At 41.8% G+C, this 16410-nt stretch overlaps 2 protein-coding genes across 2 annotated transcripts in view; both read right to left on the reverse strand.

Annotated features, from left to right (window-relative positions):
* Window positions 1–10721: 10721 nt before the first annotated feature.
* Window positions 10722–12768, reverse strand: LOC137002776 (C-C chemokine receptor type 3-like). The gene is made up of 2 exons (XM_067362645.1): window positions 12686–12768; window positions 10722–12589 (listed from the first exon to the last, which is right to left on the reverse strand). Exon 2 carries the CDS (start codon window positions 12568–12570, stop codon window positions 11494–11496), a length of 1077 nt encoding a protein of 358 aa, XP_067218746.1. The 5' UTR covers window positions 12571–12589; window positions 12686–12768; the 3' UTR covers window positions 10722–11493.
* A 935-nt stretch (window positions 12769–13703) lies between these two features.
* Window positions 13704–16410, reverse strand: part of si:ch211-106n13.3 (vWFA and Collagen domain-containing protein) — a 44176-nt gene continuing 41469 nt past the window's right edge. The window contains 3 exon segments of the mRNA XM_067364027.1: window positions 13704–13958; window positions 14061–14138; window positions 14231–14422. Of these exon segments, the coding sequence (XP_067220128.1) occupies window positions 13768–13958; window positions 14061–14138; window positions 14231–14422 (461 nt within the window). The 3' untranslated portion in view covers window positions 13704–13767.

A 16410-nucleotide genomic window follows, 5' to 3' on the forward strand; every position in this document is an offset into this window, starting at 1 on the left:
TCACAGCAAAATACAATATCAAAACTATACACCAACTTGCACAAACCTCAAAGGTCCAGGTCAAAATAAAATGTTCTAGTCAAAAACTTATTCTTGTCTGACAAAATCAAACTTTGGCATCAGATGACACACAAAACATAAATACACAGACTACTGCACTGCCCAGTGAACACTGAAATACCTTTTCATTTTACTATTATAAATTGATCTTGCAGTAGATGAAAAGCATGAGAAAAATAAGTATGAACTTGGTATGCACCAAAATACAGTATTCTGTCAATTGCAGTAAAAGTAAATTCAGCATCCTCTGCACATTTGGCTAAATTTCATTACAGTATACAGTACTATAGCAGTGTATTGGTCTTCTGACACAAGATTATATCCCTAGGCAATCATTTCTCAGCGCTGCAAAAAATACAGTACACATATAACAAATGGTTACAAAGAAAGTTGACAATCACAACATTGAGGGTGTACAACGTGAAATTTCCCTAGCCTACATGGTACTGTTTTAAGTTTAAAACCCCTGTAAATTATTCTTTCAGCTCTCTCTCAGATTTTGACGGGTCAGTATCAGTTTTGCTACCTAATATTGTCATTGTTAAATGTTTTGAGAAATGTGTCTTTGTTTTGATAACTGAATGAATGGTTTGGGAAACTGGACCAACTGAATCACTTATAATGTGTTAGCAATCGAGAAAAACTAAAATATGTTTAGATTCTTACCCCAACTCTGCTATTAGTTTCTGTGATCGGATCATCGGGATCTCCGTATTGATTTCATGTTATTGGTTCGTCGGATGACAAAAATAGGTGAGTGGGCAGTCGCTGAATCAGCTCGCCAAAAAATTACGAAAATTAATCTCAGACATATTCGGATGGGACTACATTTCTCACAGGACTTCTGATTAGGGACCAACTTAAGAAGTCGTTCAAAAGAAGTTATTAACAAGATTTGCAATGGCCAGGGCAAAAAAGATCAGATTTATTGGCAGTAAAAGTATCAAAACTATAACAAACAAAGAAAACAAAAACAAAGCAACAAATGAACATACAAAACTCAAATCAGGACTGGTGAGCTAAATAATCTAAGCTACAACTCAGAGTTAAACTTTCCTCACTCCCAAGGAAAAATAACAAACACAAGAATCTTCCGGATCAGCTTACTTACCTATGCTTTCCCACTATTCTAATACAACTAAACAAACAGATCTCACCATCCTGTACAAAAACAAAGAGAAAAACAAACTCTACAGCTTCTGCATAGTCTCAAACTCACTTGGCTTATCTACAGTTTTCTTTACTTGGCTAAGAGGGTTAAATTCATTACAAGCAAGCTTATCAAGGTGAACACTATACTTGGGTACAAAAACACGTTTATGAGTCAAAACGAACTCATCAGCTAAAATGCCATCAGCTGTCCACCGAAATCACCTTCTGTTCATTTAAGAAGGTTGTCACCGCATCAGGGAGGCAGTTTTTAAATTCTTCGTGAACAATCAGGTCTCTAAGCTGAGCAAAGTTAGTAACACCTTGAGATACACACCAACGATAAAATAGGCTCTCTTTTTCACGTGCAAACTCCACATAGGTTTGTTCCTATGTGGAGTTCCTAATTTTGCCCGTAAGCTTCAGGGACAGTTCATATGATCTTAGAATTGCAGTTTAACCAGCTTCAAAATCTGAAATCTGGTCAGAGGATAAAGATGAATAAACTTCTTGAGCCTTACCAAATAAGACACATTGTAAAAGTAACGTCCACACTTAGGCCAACCTAGAGATTTGGCTACACGCTCAAAATGAGTGAAGTATTTATCCACATCCTTTTCTCTAAAAGGAGGGACCAAACAAATGTTTTTACTGACATCAAAGTCCGCACCAACTTCAGATGTTGTGGCTACTTGACTTGGTCTAGCTGCATTAAGTCCTAGCTCTTTTAAACGAAATGTTTTCTCCATTTCCAATCTTTCTGACTCCAGTTCTAACCTTTTCAATTCCAAGTCACTTGCTATCTGTTTCTCTTTAACCTGAAGTTCTCGAAGTTTAAGCTCCAGTTCAAGTTCCTTTACATGCTGAGATTTCTCAACAGATGATTCTCTAGCCAAATCAAATTGACCAGACTGGACTAAAGTATGAGCTTGCAAAAATTGTGAAGCAGCATCACTAAAGAACACTTTTTGATCTACAAATGCAGACAAAATTTGTTGTCTCATGGCAGTTAAGACTACCACGAACAATCTCCATTTTATAGAAATCTGCAATTTGCTGAAGCTCAGCTTCCCTTTCAGTCGGTCACGTTCGACGTACGTCAGTAGTGACCGACGAATTGGAATATCGCTAGAGAGCCCCTATCAGCTTTGAGAGAACTAAAACAAGCCAATGAACATTGGCGTGCAATATTTGCATAATGCGCACCGCCCACCTCCGGGGGATATAAATAGGAAGCGGATGCAATCGCACTCTGTCTTTCGCTTCGGAGCCAACACTTTGGTGTCCTACAGCCTGACTGAACTTCAAACAAGTCTGAAGAACGAAAAGAAGCAGCCTTACCGTGTTGGTGTTACGACTCTGCAGCGAGTCCGCGAGCTTCAGGAGTCGGGCAGAAACTACTGCTGTGAAACAGCGTTCCGCTGTAAATCCATAAGTTGGTGTGCGATTTGGGCCGGTCTTGTGTGTGTGTGTGTGTGTGTGTGTGTACACACTCCCTGTGTGTCTCGACACAGAAAGCTGTATTTCCCCTTCTATATCAGACTTCACAGACTGACACTGCGTCTTTTTCAAGACGTCATTCAGTCTGTGCGTTTCTGGTGGCGGTCGTTTCCTATCCTCGCTGACAGCCACAATCACTTTCTCTCATGTCTGCTTAGCGTGCTGAGACTGTGTTTTGGGGTGGTTCATGTTCTTGTGAGAATGAGAGCATGCCCACGTCGGCGCATTGTTTGTCTCGCCTTTCTCGTAAGGGCTTGAGCGCTCAGGTTGCTATGGCAGCCCTGCGCGCCGTCTGGCGCTCTAGATGCATGGTCGAGACTCGATTGCCTTTAATGAGGTGGAGTTCCCTCACTTATTCCCTGATCTAGTTTTTTTTCTGAATCAGAAAAATACTACTTTGGTTAATAAGCTTGGGTGACCAGAGGATCACAGTGGGGCTATACCCGGCAAGCCATTCTCCATGGGCCCCCCACTCCTCTAGTGCATCACAAACATGTTGTGTCTGTGTTCGTGGGTGGTTCATGTACAACATGGCCATGTCGGCGCTCAGTGCGCCGTGTGTCGTCCGGTTGGGCGGCCACGTTCACTGTTCAACATGGCTGGTAGCTTCTGCTGGATTGCTGGTCCTTCTCATGGGGGACCTAGCGTGTTAGTCAGAGCTTCAGCAGAGGATCAGATGTCGACTGCTACATTGGAGAGAATGTTGTTGGGCTCTGAAAATGAAGATGAAGCTGAGCGTCCCACGGTTGTGGTGTGCTTGTGCTGAATCAGATTCAGACTTGACAACAATGTTTTCCCGGGCCTCTGGTGGCGTTGTGCGACACGTTTCCGCCTCCCATATGCACTGCTACCTTGCAGAGTCTTATCACACTCTGGGCCGCTACCATGCCGTCCGAGTCGGGTCCCCGTACTCTGGTTCGCTGCCCCACCCCCGGTACGTCTGTGGTGAGTTTCGTTCCGCAAACTCGGCTATGCGATTCAGTTCGTCTGGTGTCCTCCGGTTTTCAGGGGTGTCCACTACACTCAGGTGTCGCTGGACATTGCCCTGTTCTCCGGGCGGAGATTGCTGTCCTCCTGGCGAAGGATGCAATCGAGCCGGTCCCTCCAGCCGATTTGAAGTCAGGGTTTACAGCCTCTACTTCATTGTACCCTAAAGGGCGGTGGGCTACGGCCAATCCTGGATCTGCGCATCTTGAACCGGTTACCCTCAGGCTGCCGTTTAGGATGCTCATGCAGAAGCGCATTTTCGAATATGCGTCCGTCCGAGGATTGGTTTGCAGCATTTGACTTGTAGGATGCGTACGTCATGTCTCTAGCATGTCAGTACAAAATCCTACCCTTCGGGCTGGCCCTCTCGCACCACATCTTTACGAAGGTCGCGGACGCGGCTATTGTTCCCCTCAGGGAACAGGCCGTTCGCAACTACCTTGACGACTGGTTTTCCTGGCCAGTTCGCAAGAGCAGTTGTGCGAACACAGGGACATGGGTTTAGCTCACCTCAGCCGGTTGGGTCTTCAGGTCAACTGGGACAAGAGCAAACTCGCCCCCGGGATGAGGATCTCTTATCTCAGTCTCGAGCTAGACTCGGTTGCCCGGACTTCGCCCCTCGCGAGGAGCACGTCCAGTCAGTGTGGAACTGCCTGCGTACGCTCAAGCGCAGGACAGCGGCCCCACTGAAAGACTTTCAGAGGCTCCTGGGGCATATGGCATCTGTAGCCATGGTCACACTGCTCGGATTGCTCCATATGTGGCCGCTTCAACACTGGCTCCGCGGCCGGGTCCTGAGATGGGCATTGCAGCGCGGTACGCGCCGTGTCCTCATGATACCGAGCTGCCGTCGCACCCTCATCCGGTGGTCAGACCCCTTGTTCCTAGGGGTGGGAGTGCCCCTCGAACAGGTGTCCAGGCATCCTGTGGTCTCCTCAGATGCCTCGGCCACTGGATGGAGGCCACGTACAATGGGCATGCAGTGTCGGGCCTTGGACGGGGCCTTAACTACATTGGCATATCAACTGCCTGGAGTTGCTTGCAACTGCTTACGTCTTGCACTGGGCCGCTTCAAGGATCTGCTGTCAGACAAGCACGTACTGGTCCACTCGGACAGCACTGCGGCCGTTGTATACATCAACCTTCAGGTGGTCTACGCTTCCGCCGCTTGTCGCAACTCGCCCTCCATCTCGTTATGGAGTCAGAAGCATCTGAGGTCGCTTCGTGCCATTCATATCCCAGGTGTGCTCAACCGTGCAGCCTCGAACTCTCACAGCAGCCTCCACTTGTGGGCGAGTGGCGGCTCCATCCCCAGGTGGTCCAGCTGATCTGGCAGCACTTTGGCGAGGCCCAGAGATATCTGTTGTCTCCCCAGGACTGCCCTCAGCCAGTGGTTCCATTCCCTGACCGGCGGCACACTCGGCACGGATGCCCTGGCACACAGCTGGCCCCGGGGTCCACGCAACATGCGTTAGAATTCCCCAGTGAGCCTTTTTCGCTCCTGGTCACATTGGCTTTGCTTAGAGGGTAGGGAACCTGCACGCATTTTCGGTCGACGAATCGTGCCTGGAATTCGGGCCTGGGGATTCTCACGTGATCCTGAGATCCCGACCCGGATATGTGCCCAAGGTTCCTACCACTCCCTTCTGAGATCAGGTAGTGAACCTGCAAGCGCTGCCTTCGGAGGAGGCAGACCCAGCCCTGGCTTCGCTCTGTTCAGTTCGTGCTCTGCGTGTTACATGGACAGAACTCGAAGCTTTAGGACCTCAGATCAGCTCTTGTCTCTTATGGAGGCCAGCAGAGGGGAAGGCTGTCTCCAAGCAAGGATGGCCCACTGGATAGTGGATGCCATTGCCCTGGCGTACGATTCCCAGGGCATGCCATGCCCGTTCAGGTTGAGAGCTCACTCCCCTAGAGCAGTGGCTTCTTCCTGAGCGCTGGCTCAAGGCGCATCGCTGACAGATATCTGTAGAGCTGCGGGCTGGGCGAAACCCAACACGTTTGTTACGTTGTTTAGCTTACGTGTAGAGCCGGTATCTTCCCGTGTACTTGCTTCAACTAGCCGGTAGACGCGTTGTACTTGCTCTTTTGTGTCGGCTTGCAATGCCATTCCCACCCCCTGGGCCGGATAAGTGCATGTTTGACTCCAGTCGTGTTACCCGGTTGGCGAACCCTGTCGAGCTCCTCCGCCTCCCCTGTGGCTCGGACATTGCGGAGTGTCTGATGCTAGGCCGACATCCGTCCCTGACGTTGTCTGTTGGCTGGGTTCCATGTGTTGTGACCCCTCCACGTGAGTGGTCCAATATGTGTATTGTCCACGGTTAAACTCCCTTGGTGAGCCCGTGTCTTTCCCTGAGCAGAGCTTCTCTGCTGTCACCTGTCAATGAGTCTCCCCCTACTTAGGTGGGGCCATTCCAGGGACTTCGTATGCGTACTGCCCTAGTGTCAGTCCATACGTATTCTCCACGTAAATTCCTCCCCGAGGGTAGGTGGTGGCTTCCGCAGCGTCCCTTCGGGTTCGCTTCCCCAGTGTAGTCTAGTTTACTTAGTGGGTAGATCGGAACAGCAGTAGACTCTCTCGGCGTTAGTTCGCCCCCTTCACCGTCCCTATTGGTGCGACGGGTGGCCGGGCTTTCGCTGGGTACTGGAAGGGGTTTCATAACTGTGGCGTTTTAGTTGGGATCCCAATTCCTCAGTCACTACTGACGTACGTTGAACGTGACTGACTGAAAGGGAACGTCTCGGTTACGTCTGTAACCCTCGTTCCCTGAAGGAGGGAATGGAGACGTACGTCCCGTCGCCACAGTTTCTGTGCCCTCGCTGCAGTGCGGACACCAGTTGTCTCCTCAGCGAAAAACAGAGTGCGATTGCATCCGCTTCCTATTTATATCCCCCGGAGGTGGGCGGTGCGCATTATGCAAATATCGCACGCCAATGTTCATTGGCTTGTTTTAGTTCTCTCGAAGCTGATAGGGGCTCTCTAGCGATATCCCAATTTGTCGGTCACTACTGACATACGTCTCCGTTCCCTCCTTCAGGGAACGAGGGTTACATACGTAACCGAGATGTTTTCTACAGCTATTAAGCTGTTTGTAATGAAGGAGTCTGAACAAACATCTCTAAATCGAAGTTTTCCATCACAGTTGTTCCTGGACAAAACAGAAGTACTAAAATTTCTAACAAAGCCTACTGTAAAATACAATTAGGCAGGACTAGGAACGCTACCCCATATACCAACTAAAACCCATGGCCAAATCTAAAGTAGTTACACAAGAGAACAGCCAAAAAGTGGTCAGAAAAACATACCAATAGAACTGCCAAAACAAACTAAATACAAAATTAAACAAAACATGCTACAAAAAAAAAATAATAATAGAGTAGCAATGCATTAAACACAGAGAATGCTACAGAAAGACACGAGTATCAGTGCATTTGACATGGAGCATGCTACAAAAAACTAATAGTGTTGCAAACAAAAACTTTCAGTTAATGCAAGCTACAAAACAAGACAAAAATAGCATTACAAAGGCAGTTCAGATCTGTCCTGGACGAGCCCCCAATTTGTGTTATGACCCAGATTAGGGACCAACATAAGAAGCCGTTCAAAAGAAGTTATAAACAAGATTTGCAATGGCCAAGGCAAAAAAGATCAAATTCCAAAACCACCAACAACAGGTTTCCTGTGGTAGGCCCCAGTGGAGTGCTACCATCAGCTCTTAAATAGGCAGAAGCCACAGGTGTTGGAAATAATCAGGCTCCGCCCCCATTCAATTGGCAACTATGCTCAGAAAAGGAAAAAGAGAAAAAGAGCAGGGGCTCGTAACACATAGCAACACTGAATAGACATTTAGAAGTGTATTTTAAAATGCAAAGTACTGAAGAAAATAATAATAATAATAATAATAATAAAAGCTGTAAACGCTTGCATTTTTTGCAAGACTGTAAGTGTGTCCCATCGGATAATCAAAAGTTCTACACACAATTGCAGTCTTCACGCCCACTTGAACACCTGAGCCAAATACAGGAAATACGTCATGTAAGTAGAAAAGTGGTCAAGTGCAAAGACTGCAGGTGCTTCTCAATTCTTATTTGTGCATCCTTGTTTCCTCTCCTCATTTCCTTTCCTTGTGTCTTAGCTCCACCCCTTCAGGATGCGAGGGAAGAAAACAAGGACAAGATGCGAGGACGGAGGAATTGAATCAAGTGAAATTATATGTCCCACGAAATGATATAGCTCTCGAGTTATTGATCCGGGAAGTTTGAATCTGTGACTATAATATTGCCAACTTTACTGAACTGCTTGACATAAGCACTGACTGCATTTCTTTATATTTGAGTCCAACAAGTTGAAACTCTAAGAGCTGCGCATTATTTGTGTGCATTATTAACGTATGTCACTAACTGAAACACTACTGCCAACCAGCGGGACACTAAAGAGGAAGTTTTCTGAGCTCACAGCAAGGGAATGATAATAACTTTGCGAGGGAATGCAAAAGTTTTACGAGGGACAAATATCTTTGCTAGGGAACGCAAAGTTTTTCGGGGGAACGCAAAAGATTTGAAAAAAAAAAAAAAATTCCTCCCATCCCAATTTTTTTCCACCACCATGTCCCTTTAGGGGCTACGTATACATCAAATGAACTGCGTGATGGGACATGCAAGACATTACGAGCTGAACGGCGTTTCAGGGCGCCACTCATGCAAAGAATAATCAATATTTTTTTTTACCCATGAATAAAATTACGAAAAATCTAGCTTGATTTTTAATGTTTCAGTTTCTTACACAAAGCGAAAAAACAAAAATCAAACTCCTTCTTATTTCTCTTTATTTCTAAGTAAAAGTAAAAAAATCAAATCAGCCTACCAGGTACACAGACCCAGACCCGGACCCCAATAATCAGGGTATTTTCCATTCATTCATGTTTTGATTTGATATTGAAATCAGAAAAAATAAATTTGAATTTTTTTTTTTTTTTTTTCGTTTTTAAAATGAAAACGAAAAAAGAAAAAACTGGCTTGATTTTTCTTTTTTCATTCTGGGGTTGGAAACAAATAAGCAGTTTGAATATTCAATCTCTACATGTGGGCGGGAATGAAACGCCTCTTTCCGCTGATTGGTCAACCAGATGTCAAACTGATGACTAAACCAATTTTTTATTTTTTTGTTGTCTTTTTTAAAATGAAAAATGAAAAAAAGTGTGGTTTTCTAATTTTTCTGATTTCAATATCAAATTAAAAAACATAAATGAACGGAAGATACCCTGATTGGTTCCCAATAAAGCATCCAATATTGTTATTTCATTATTTCTTTACAAAACCAAAATGAAAAAACAAATAAAGAACTATCATCAATTAATTATGTAATCCTTAATTATGTTATCCTTCAGGAAACACTGAATATTATATAAACCTTTTTAACAATGTTGATTTTTTGTATGGGGCCTATTTTCTATGATGATTTTCTTTGAAATATGAAACTGTTTTTCTTGTTGTGTGTGTGTGTGTGTGTGTGTGTGTGTGTGTGTGTGTGTGTGTGTGTGTGTGTGTGTGTGTGTGTGTGGGCATGTTTTATTATTATTATTTTTACATATTATGAGAGAAAAGAGTCTGATGTTTTTTATTCAATCTTTTTTCATTTTTGGCTAAATGTTTATACAAACAAGAGTATAAGCTAAAAGTAAACATTTCTTCAAACTTTTACTTGAAGACTTAAAATAGCCTATAGGCTATTTCTGATTCTTCATTCAGGCTGGTGAGGTAATTGCGGCTGAGTGACCTGAGAATGACCTATAAAAGTTCTATTAATATTTTAAAAACCGAAGCAGCACAAACAAAACTTTTACCAGCACAAACTTAAGAAGAGGTCTTATTACAATGTTTGTTTTAATGGCACAAATCGAGCACAAACAAATGGCATCGGTTTCGTGCGATTTAAACAAAGTGGGGTGGAGAGTGTCGTCACAGCTCCACGATTATATTTGTTATTACTAAAGAGGGGAAATGGATAACTACAGTGTTCATTTTAACGGCACAAATCGAGCACAAACGAACGACGCCGGTTTCGTGTGTTTCAGATGAAGTGGGGTGGAGAGTGACGTCACAGCTCCCGAATTATATTTGTTATATCTGTCCAAGGAAAACAGTTACAGTGTTTGTTTTAACGGCACAAATCGAGCACAAACGAATGGCACCGGTTTGAAGCGATTTGAACGACATGGGGTAGGGAATGACGTCACACAACCAAAAAAATAATGCTCAATATCTCAAACACGTTCGTTTTTGCGGCACAAATCAGCACAAACGTAACAAATGAATTACATAGTTTTGGGGATTATTTCGTTTTATGGGGTGCCAACTTCATGGAGGTCTTCTAACGTTACCTCATGGTCATTAGCCGTCCCATATTTACCCGCACAACAGCCGCCCTCCTCACATTTGCCCTGCTTACAAAAGCTACTGCAGGAGATGCTACAGGACTCAGGAGCCTGTAACCAATGGAAACGCTTTGTCAGATTGATAGTTTTTTTTTTTTTTTCCTCCAGTTATGACCGTGGTTAAGTCATCCACCCCACCCGCACACCTATGCGCTTTCCGCACTGAGAGTCTGGACGCTGACTGAATGTCTGGATAGCGACTGGCTGCTGATTAGTCGTCCTTATAGTGACGAAATGTGATTGGATTAATGGATTATTGGTCTTGCATGTGATTGTATGTTATTGGTCTCTTTAGGCTCAAAGGACGCTATCCATAAAGTGCTTCTGGGAAACCGTGTTTTGACAACAGAAATTGCTATGCAACAACTCGTAAAATTAAAGTATAGTCATTTACCTTTGGATCTGTTGTGTTTTTCTGCTTAAGTATGCAGCTTTCTTATTTGGTAAGGTCTGGTGGATTCACATTTTTATTTGAAACATTGTGATTAAAAAACTATGTGTAAAACATTGTGAATAAAAACAATGTGTAACAGATACTAATGTCTTAAAAGAAAACAACCATAACCAAATAGATTATTTAGAATCATTTATTGGAATAAAAATCAGATCCAAACACACACAATACACAATGTACAGACTGAGTTCCTGCTCAAAATGAAGATGTGATCATGATAACCAGCTAACAGGTTATATTTAGATGTTGACAAGACAGGAAGCTTACTCATTTGACACTTTAAATGGTTGCAAGTTTAATTTTGTTTAAAGAACAGGTCACAAAATACACTGAAATGATAATATCAGGAAGATTCCTGTCACTAATATTTTACTTCTCAGCATAGGCTACACCAGCAATTAACAGCAATATAAAATCATTAACTTGCCATACTTGGAGAACTCTTACAACAATATATTTTACACAAAGCAAAATTACTCCTTACAGAAACAAATATAATAGCGTAGAGATTTGATAGCTATATGTTGTTATTAAATGAGAAAATAATTGTATAATTTTTTTTTATGTCATCAAAAGGGTGTTTATGAAGGAATATGTACATATGTACATCAAATGAACTGTAAAATATATTTCAGTTTGCTTTTTATCAATACTTTTGCTTCATTTGGTAAAATTGATGGAGCTCTTTAGACACACTATTAATTAGTATGCATTAATATGCATTAAATGAGAAATTATTGAATATATATATATATATATATATATATATATATATATATATATATATATATATTTATGGTCAAACAACATACATTGGTCAAACATTGCATCTTGGATTCTTTGTTTTTCTCTTTCTCTCGTTGATCCAATCTGTGTCCTCTTAACAACAAATTTTCAATCATAAACTTGTTAGTCACGTGAATGATCAGTAATCATTGTTGGGCTCCTGATTGATGTGGTTTTACTGCTTGGCTCTGAGAGCAATGTATTGATCTTCAAACATGGTAGACGCTTGGCCAAAAGTTTCAGAAAATGGCGTTGAAACTTCTTTCCCAAAAAGGTATAAAAGACAGGGCTGATGCAGCAGTACAGGTAGGCAAAGTTACGCGTTATGTACAGAACGTAGTCGAGGGCTTCTGAGCATTTATTCGGGTCTCCAAAGGATATCTTGATGGCTTTTAAAAGAATGACCACGTTGTAAGGCGTCCAGCAGATGAAAAAGGTGAAGACAATGACAAAGATGAGTTTGACCGCCCTGCACTTCTCCACCATGCGTGTGGACATGATCCTTATGGTTATGCGGGAATAGCAGTACAGGACCATAACTAGAGGCACTAGGAAGAAAAAGAGAAACTGCTGATAATAGCCGATCAGCTCCCACTTTGTGATGGTAGACTGGATGTAACCAGTCATTTCGCACAGCCTAACATTTTGACCATCCATCACATCATAAAGAACTATATCCTTTATACTAGCCAATATACTGAGCACCCAGATGATGGCGGACGATGCAAACGCATATTTTTTCTTCCTGCTGTGGGCTGCATTGATGGCGTGGACCACCGCAAGGTAGCGGTCAAAAGTCAGGAGAGTGAGGAAGAGGATGGAGCTGTTGAAGCCGATGAAATAACAGCTTCCCACCAACTTGCAAAGGCCACTGCCAAAGATCCATTCTGACTTGTGGTAGACTGCCCAAAAGGGAAGGCTGAAGGCAAAGATCAGGTCCGAGATGACGAGGTTGAGCAAGAAGATGTTGTTTACCGTAGTGAGCTTCTCATATTTGTAGATGATGCACAGCACCAGTCCGTTCCCCACCAAGCTCAGCAAGAAGTTGGTGTAATAGAACGCTGGGAGAAATGCTGCACCAAACTGGATGACATTACTTTTCTCACATAAACGAACCTCTTCGTATACAGCGTTATCTATTACCGTGTTATTGGCTTCTTCTAAAAATTTCACAATGTTCTCCCAATTATCCTCATCCATTGGTGTCTGAGGTCAAATTCTGTTGCAATAAAATAAAACAACAGCAAACACAGAGTTAATAATTAATATTTTGTATTGAGGTTCATTCTGAGCATCAAATATTGGCTTGACTCACCCCTTCCAGGTAAATGAGTGTGTGAAACTCTCTGCAGCCGCGACAGAACTGATGCAAACACGTTGTGGCTTACCGAGAAAAACTCAGCACACATCCTGAACAAGGAACTGTCAAGAGCATTTAAACCAACTCGTCAGCATTACGCAAAACCTCTTACCATCCCTTTTTTTGATCAAATGTCATGTAAAATTATTTACATTTTTTGAGAGGCGGAAGTGACAGAGTAGCAAGCAAAATGATTAAGAATTACACAATTTAATTAAATATTTTAAAATATTTATTGTAATTTAAAAATGTCAGTTACACAAATAAAATCTGTAAAAAAAAAAAAAAAAACATGACAAGGCTAAAATCCTACGTGTATTAAAAAAAAAAAGAACATCAACAGGAAACATGAAATAATAAATAGATGTTAATTGATGATCTTTGTACAAATCAGAAAGACATGCCAAAACTATAATAAGAGTACTGCTAAATTCTACAAGACATGTTCAAATTCTCAAACAATTGAAAGTATAATTAAATAATTCAAAAATGTTGTAGTAGTAAAAATGTTCCTAAAAAAACTAACAAATAGCCCTTGAGTAGAAGTATTTGAACGTAAGTGTTCAATTTATAGCCCGCAGAAATTGCTTCACATCCCGTACAGAGGTAGCTTGGCTAGGGCAGTGCAGTGGATACAGTATAGCAAATTTTCTTTAAAGGAACAGTTCACTCAAAAAAGAAAATCTGAAATTGAATATTAAATTGGTAACAGGACACATGAGAACCAACTATGTATGTATACAGTACATACTGATAATTTTTATGGTGCTACTTGTGTCATTTTTTGAAGCCCAATAGCCCGTATGGAACGAATGGAAAAGAGCGGCATCAAAAATGAGGATTCATTCAAATTAGAGATTCTACCACATTCAAGATTCTCAGACAGGAAAACACATCACATATTTAAGATCAAGATTCAAGATCATGACATCATTCTTTAGAGGTTATGAGTTCTTGAGGTCAATGCTGAGCACCAGAAATGTTCATCTGAGAGAGAAAAGACTGTAAAGAATCAGTAAGATCCCACTGTCCTGATGCTAAAAGTTAGGTCCTTTTCTAAATGGATCATCCCGAAAGCCATAGGCTTGATAACAAGAGGACAGGTCACAAATCCCCATGGATCCTGGGGTCCCACGTTTTCCTGGGGTGCCCGGAGTGCCAGGTTTTCCTGGTGGACCAGAAGGCCCAGGATATCCCTCACCGTCATCCCCACGTGGGCCCTGCAAACCTGTGGAAGAGAAAGTTACTTTAGACGTGCTTACAAAGACAAAATAAATAAATGGGAGGGATTGTTATCATGCATGAGTAGGATATTGACGTTTTTTTTTACCTGCTGGGCCAGGTGGACCTGGCAACCCGACTTCACCTTGTCCTTTAGCACCTTTCATACCCATTGGGCCAATATCACCTGTCAGAATAACATTTGAGCGGCATTTCCCTTTAATACTGTCACTTTATGATAAAAAAATAAACATCAAAACAGCTTCACATAATCCTCACCTTTCACCCCTTCAGGTCCCCTCCGCCCTGGAGGTCCTGGGTAGCCTAGAGACCCCGCCATGCCGGGATACCCTGGGGGTCCAGATGGGCCTGTTGGGCCTGGGGGACCTGGATCGCCTGGTGGTCCTTGTTTGGTTTCACAGTGCTGGCAACTTCTTTGGCCCATCACCTGCAGGAGCTGTGGCAGCTGGCCTGTTGAAGGAACATAAAAAGCAGTGGTTGTCAACATGTGTGACTGATATTTGGTACTAAACTAGGAGTAGAAATTCATTAAAATAAAATAACAATGAAATAGAAAATAAAAATAACAATGATATGTTGAAATGAAATGTTGAAATTTTAAATGTAATTTAAAATGTATTAATAATATAATTAAAAGATAATTAAAATAATTAAATTCCAGAAGTTTAAATAACAAACTTCTTCAGGATTTATACTTTTTTTTTTTTTATCTCATCTAATCGTTCACCACCATGGGGATTTTTAAAATAATTTTTTAGTCACAAACAGTAATTTCTACCCCAAAAAAAATATTTTAGAGCTTGATATCTGTTACAAACGAGTCTCCCGCACCAGATCACACACACATTCCAACTCCCATAAAAGGCACTCTTACTTACACTTCTGTGTGAAGTCTTGATTAGCCACGGTTGTCATTTCTGAGCGTTATTTCTATACTACCTACCTGTTGTTGACTTGGACTGTTTATCTGGATTCTGATTTCTGCTGCCTGCCCTGACCCTTGCCTGTTTATCGTTGTACCTTGCTTGCCGCCTGCCTCAACCCTCTGCCTGTTCTCTGGATTTGTCTCTGCTGTACTGGCCTTTGTTCTAATAAACTGCAGATGGATCAATACACTTCTGACTCATCACAATATCACTAGAAAAATGTCCATGACATTTATTTAGTTTTTGTTAATTTCCCTGATTTTTCCAGGTCTAGAAACCACACTTTTAAAATTCCTTCATCTATATGAAGTTTTCCCAGACTGTTCAAAGCCTGTTAACTGACAGTGATCACATATCACATATTTAAGTAATCACCATAAATTAGGTATCATTCAAAATTCATCCTGTGAAAACCATTTCGAAATTGGACACTGCATTACCATGGAAACGGTACTTTAATCCTTTTAGCATTTTCAAATTTTGAACACAACTTGGTTAGACATATGGCTTTGATTTTTATAGCAATTTTAGAATCAAGATTATAAGGTAAAATTTTGTATCAATTAAAATGTTTAGTTCAGTACATTTGCTTTTCATTAAACTTAAACTTCTATAACTTAATTGTATCTTTTTGAGAGCTTTCACTTCTGCAATAATCTGCTGAGTGTCTTTTTTAAAAAGAGATCAACCTTAGGTCTGTATTCCAAGTCATTCATGAATTACAACCATTTAAGTTCATATCTACACTAAAAGGGTGTAACAGTTAAAGTTGTAAGTGCTTTCTAAGAAATGCTGTTGAAAGTTGAACTGAACTAACACCACAACCAACACACTTGTAGCCAATCAGCAGTAGGGGGTGTATCCAATCATGATGGGGGAGGAGAGAGAGTGAACAAGAGAGGATTTGAAGAAAGACTGTAGAAAGAGAGTTGGCTGAGAGACAATGTGGAAAATTACTAGAAAATAAAGGCAAGAATAACATTTGTTTATATGTTTCACAGAACTAAGATATGCTGTTGTTGCAATGTTAACTACAGTAACAGGACAGTTTTGAGTGTCATTGTTTGTCTGGAGCTGCTGTGCTACTGGAGACTAACCACAAACTCTTGCTTGTGTATACTCGTGTGTACTGTACAGTGTGTTAATTTTTTTCTTCGTTGTCATTTGTTTGTCATCTTCGCTTTATTTTTCACAAAGCATTATTTTGCATTATTTAGCTATTGTATTGATCCACTGCATTGCATGTTCGTGCATTTTGTGGGCGGAGCAATGAAGGGTGTGTTTGTTTGGGTTGATTTCAAATATCAACAGTGCTTCCTAGAAATCGCCAAAGACTATAGAATAACACAAGACATGTCACTCGTATTGTTTTGAAAGGGAGAAAGTGTAACACGCAATATGGCGAGAGGCGTTTCAAAGATGGCTGCCAAGTGAAATGACTTGTCTTAAAGGGACTTAGAAATTGCTTACTGCACCTTTAACAGATTAAATAAAAATAAGAGTTGTTGAGAA

This window comes from Chanodichthys erythropterus, chromosome 16 (assembly GCF_024489055.1).
Source record: "Chanodichthys erythropterus isolate Z2021 chromosome 16, ASM2448905v1, whole genome shotgun sequence".
NCBI classification, from domain to species: Eukaryota; Metazoa; Chordata; class Actinopteri; order Cypriniformes; family Xenocyprididae; genus Chanodichthys; species Chanodichthys erythropterus.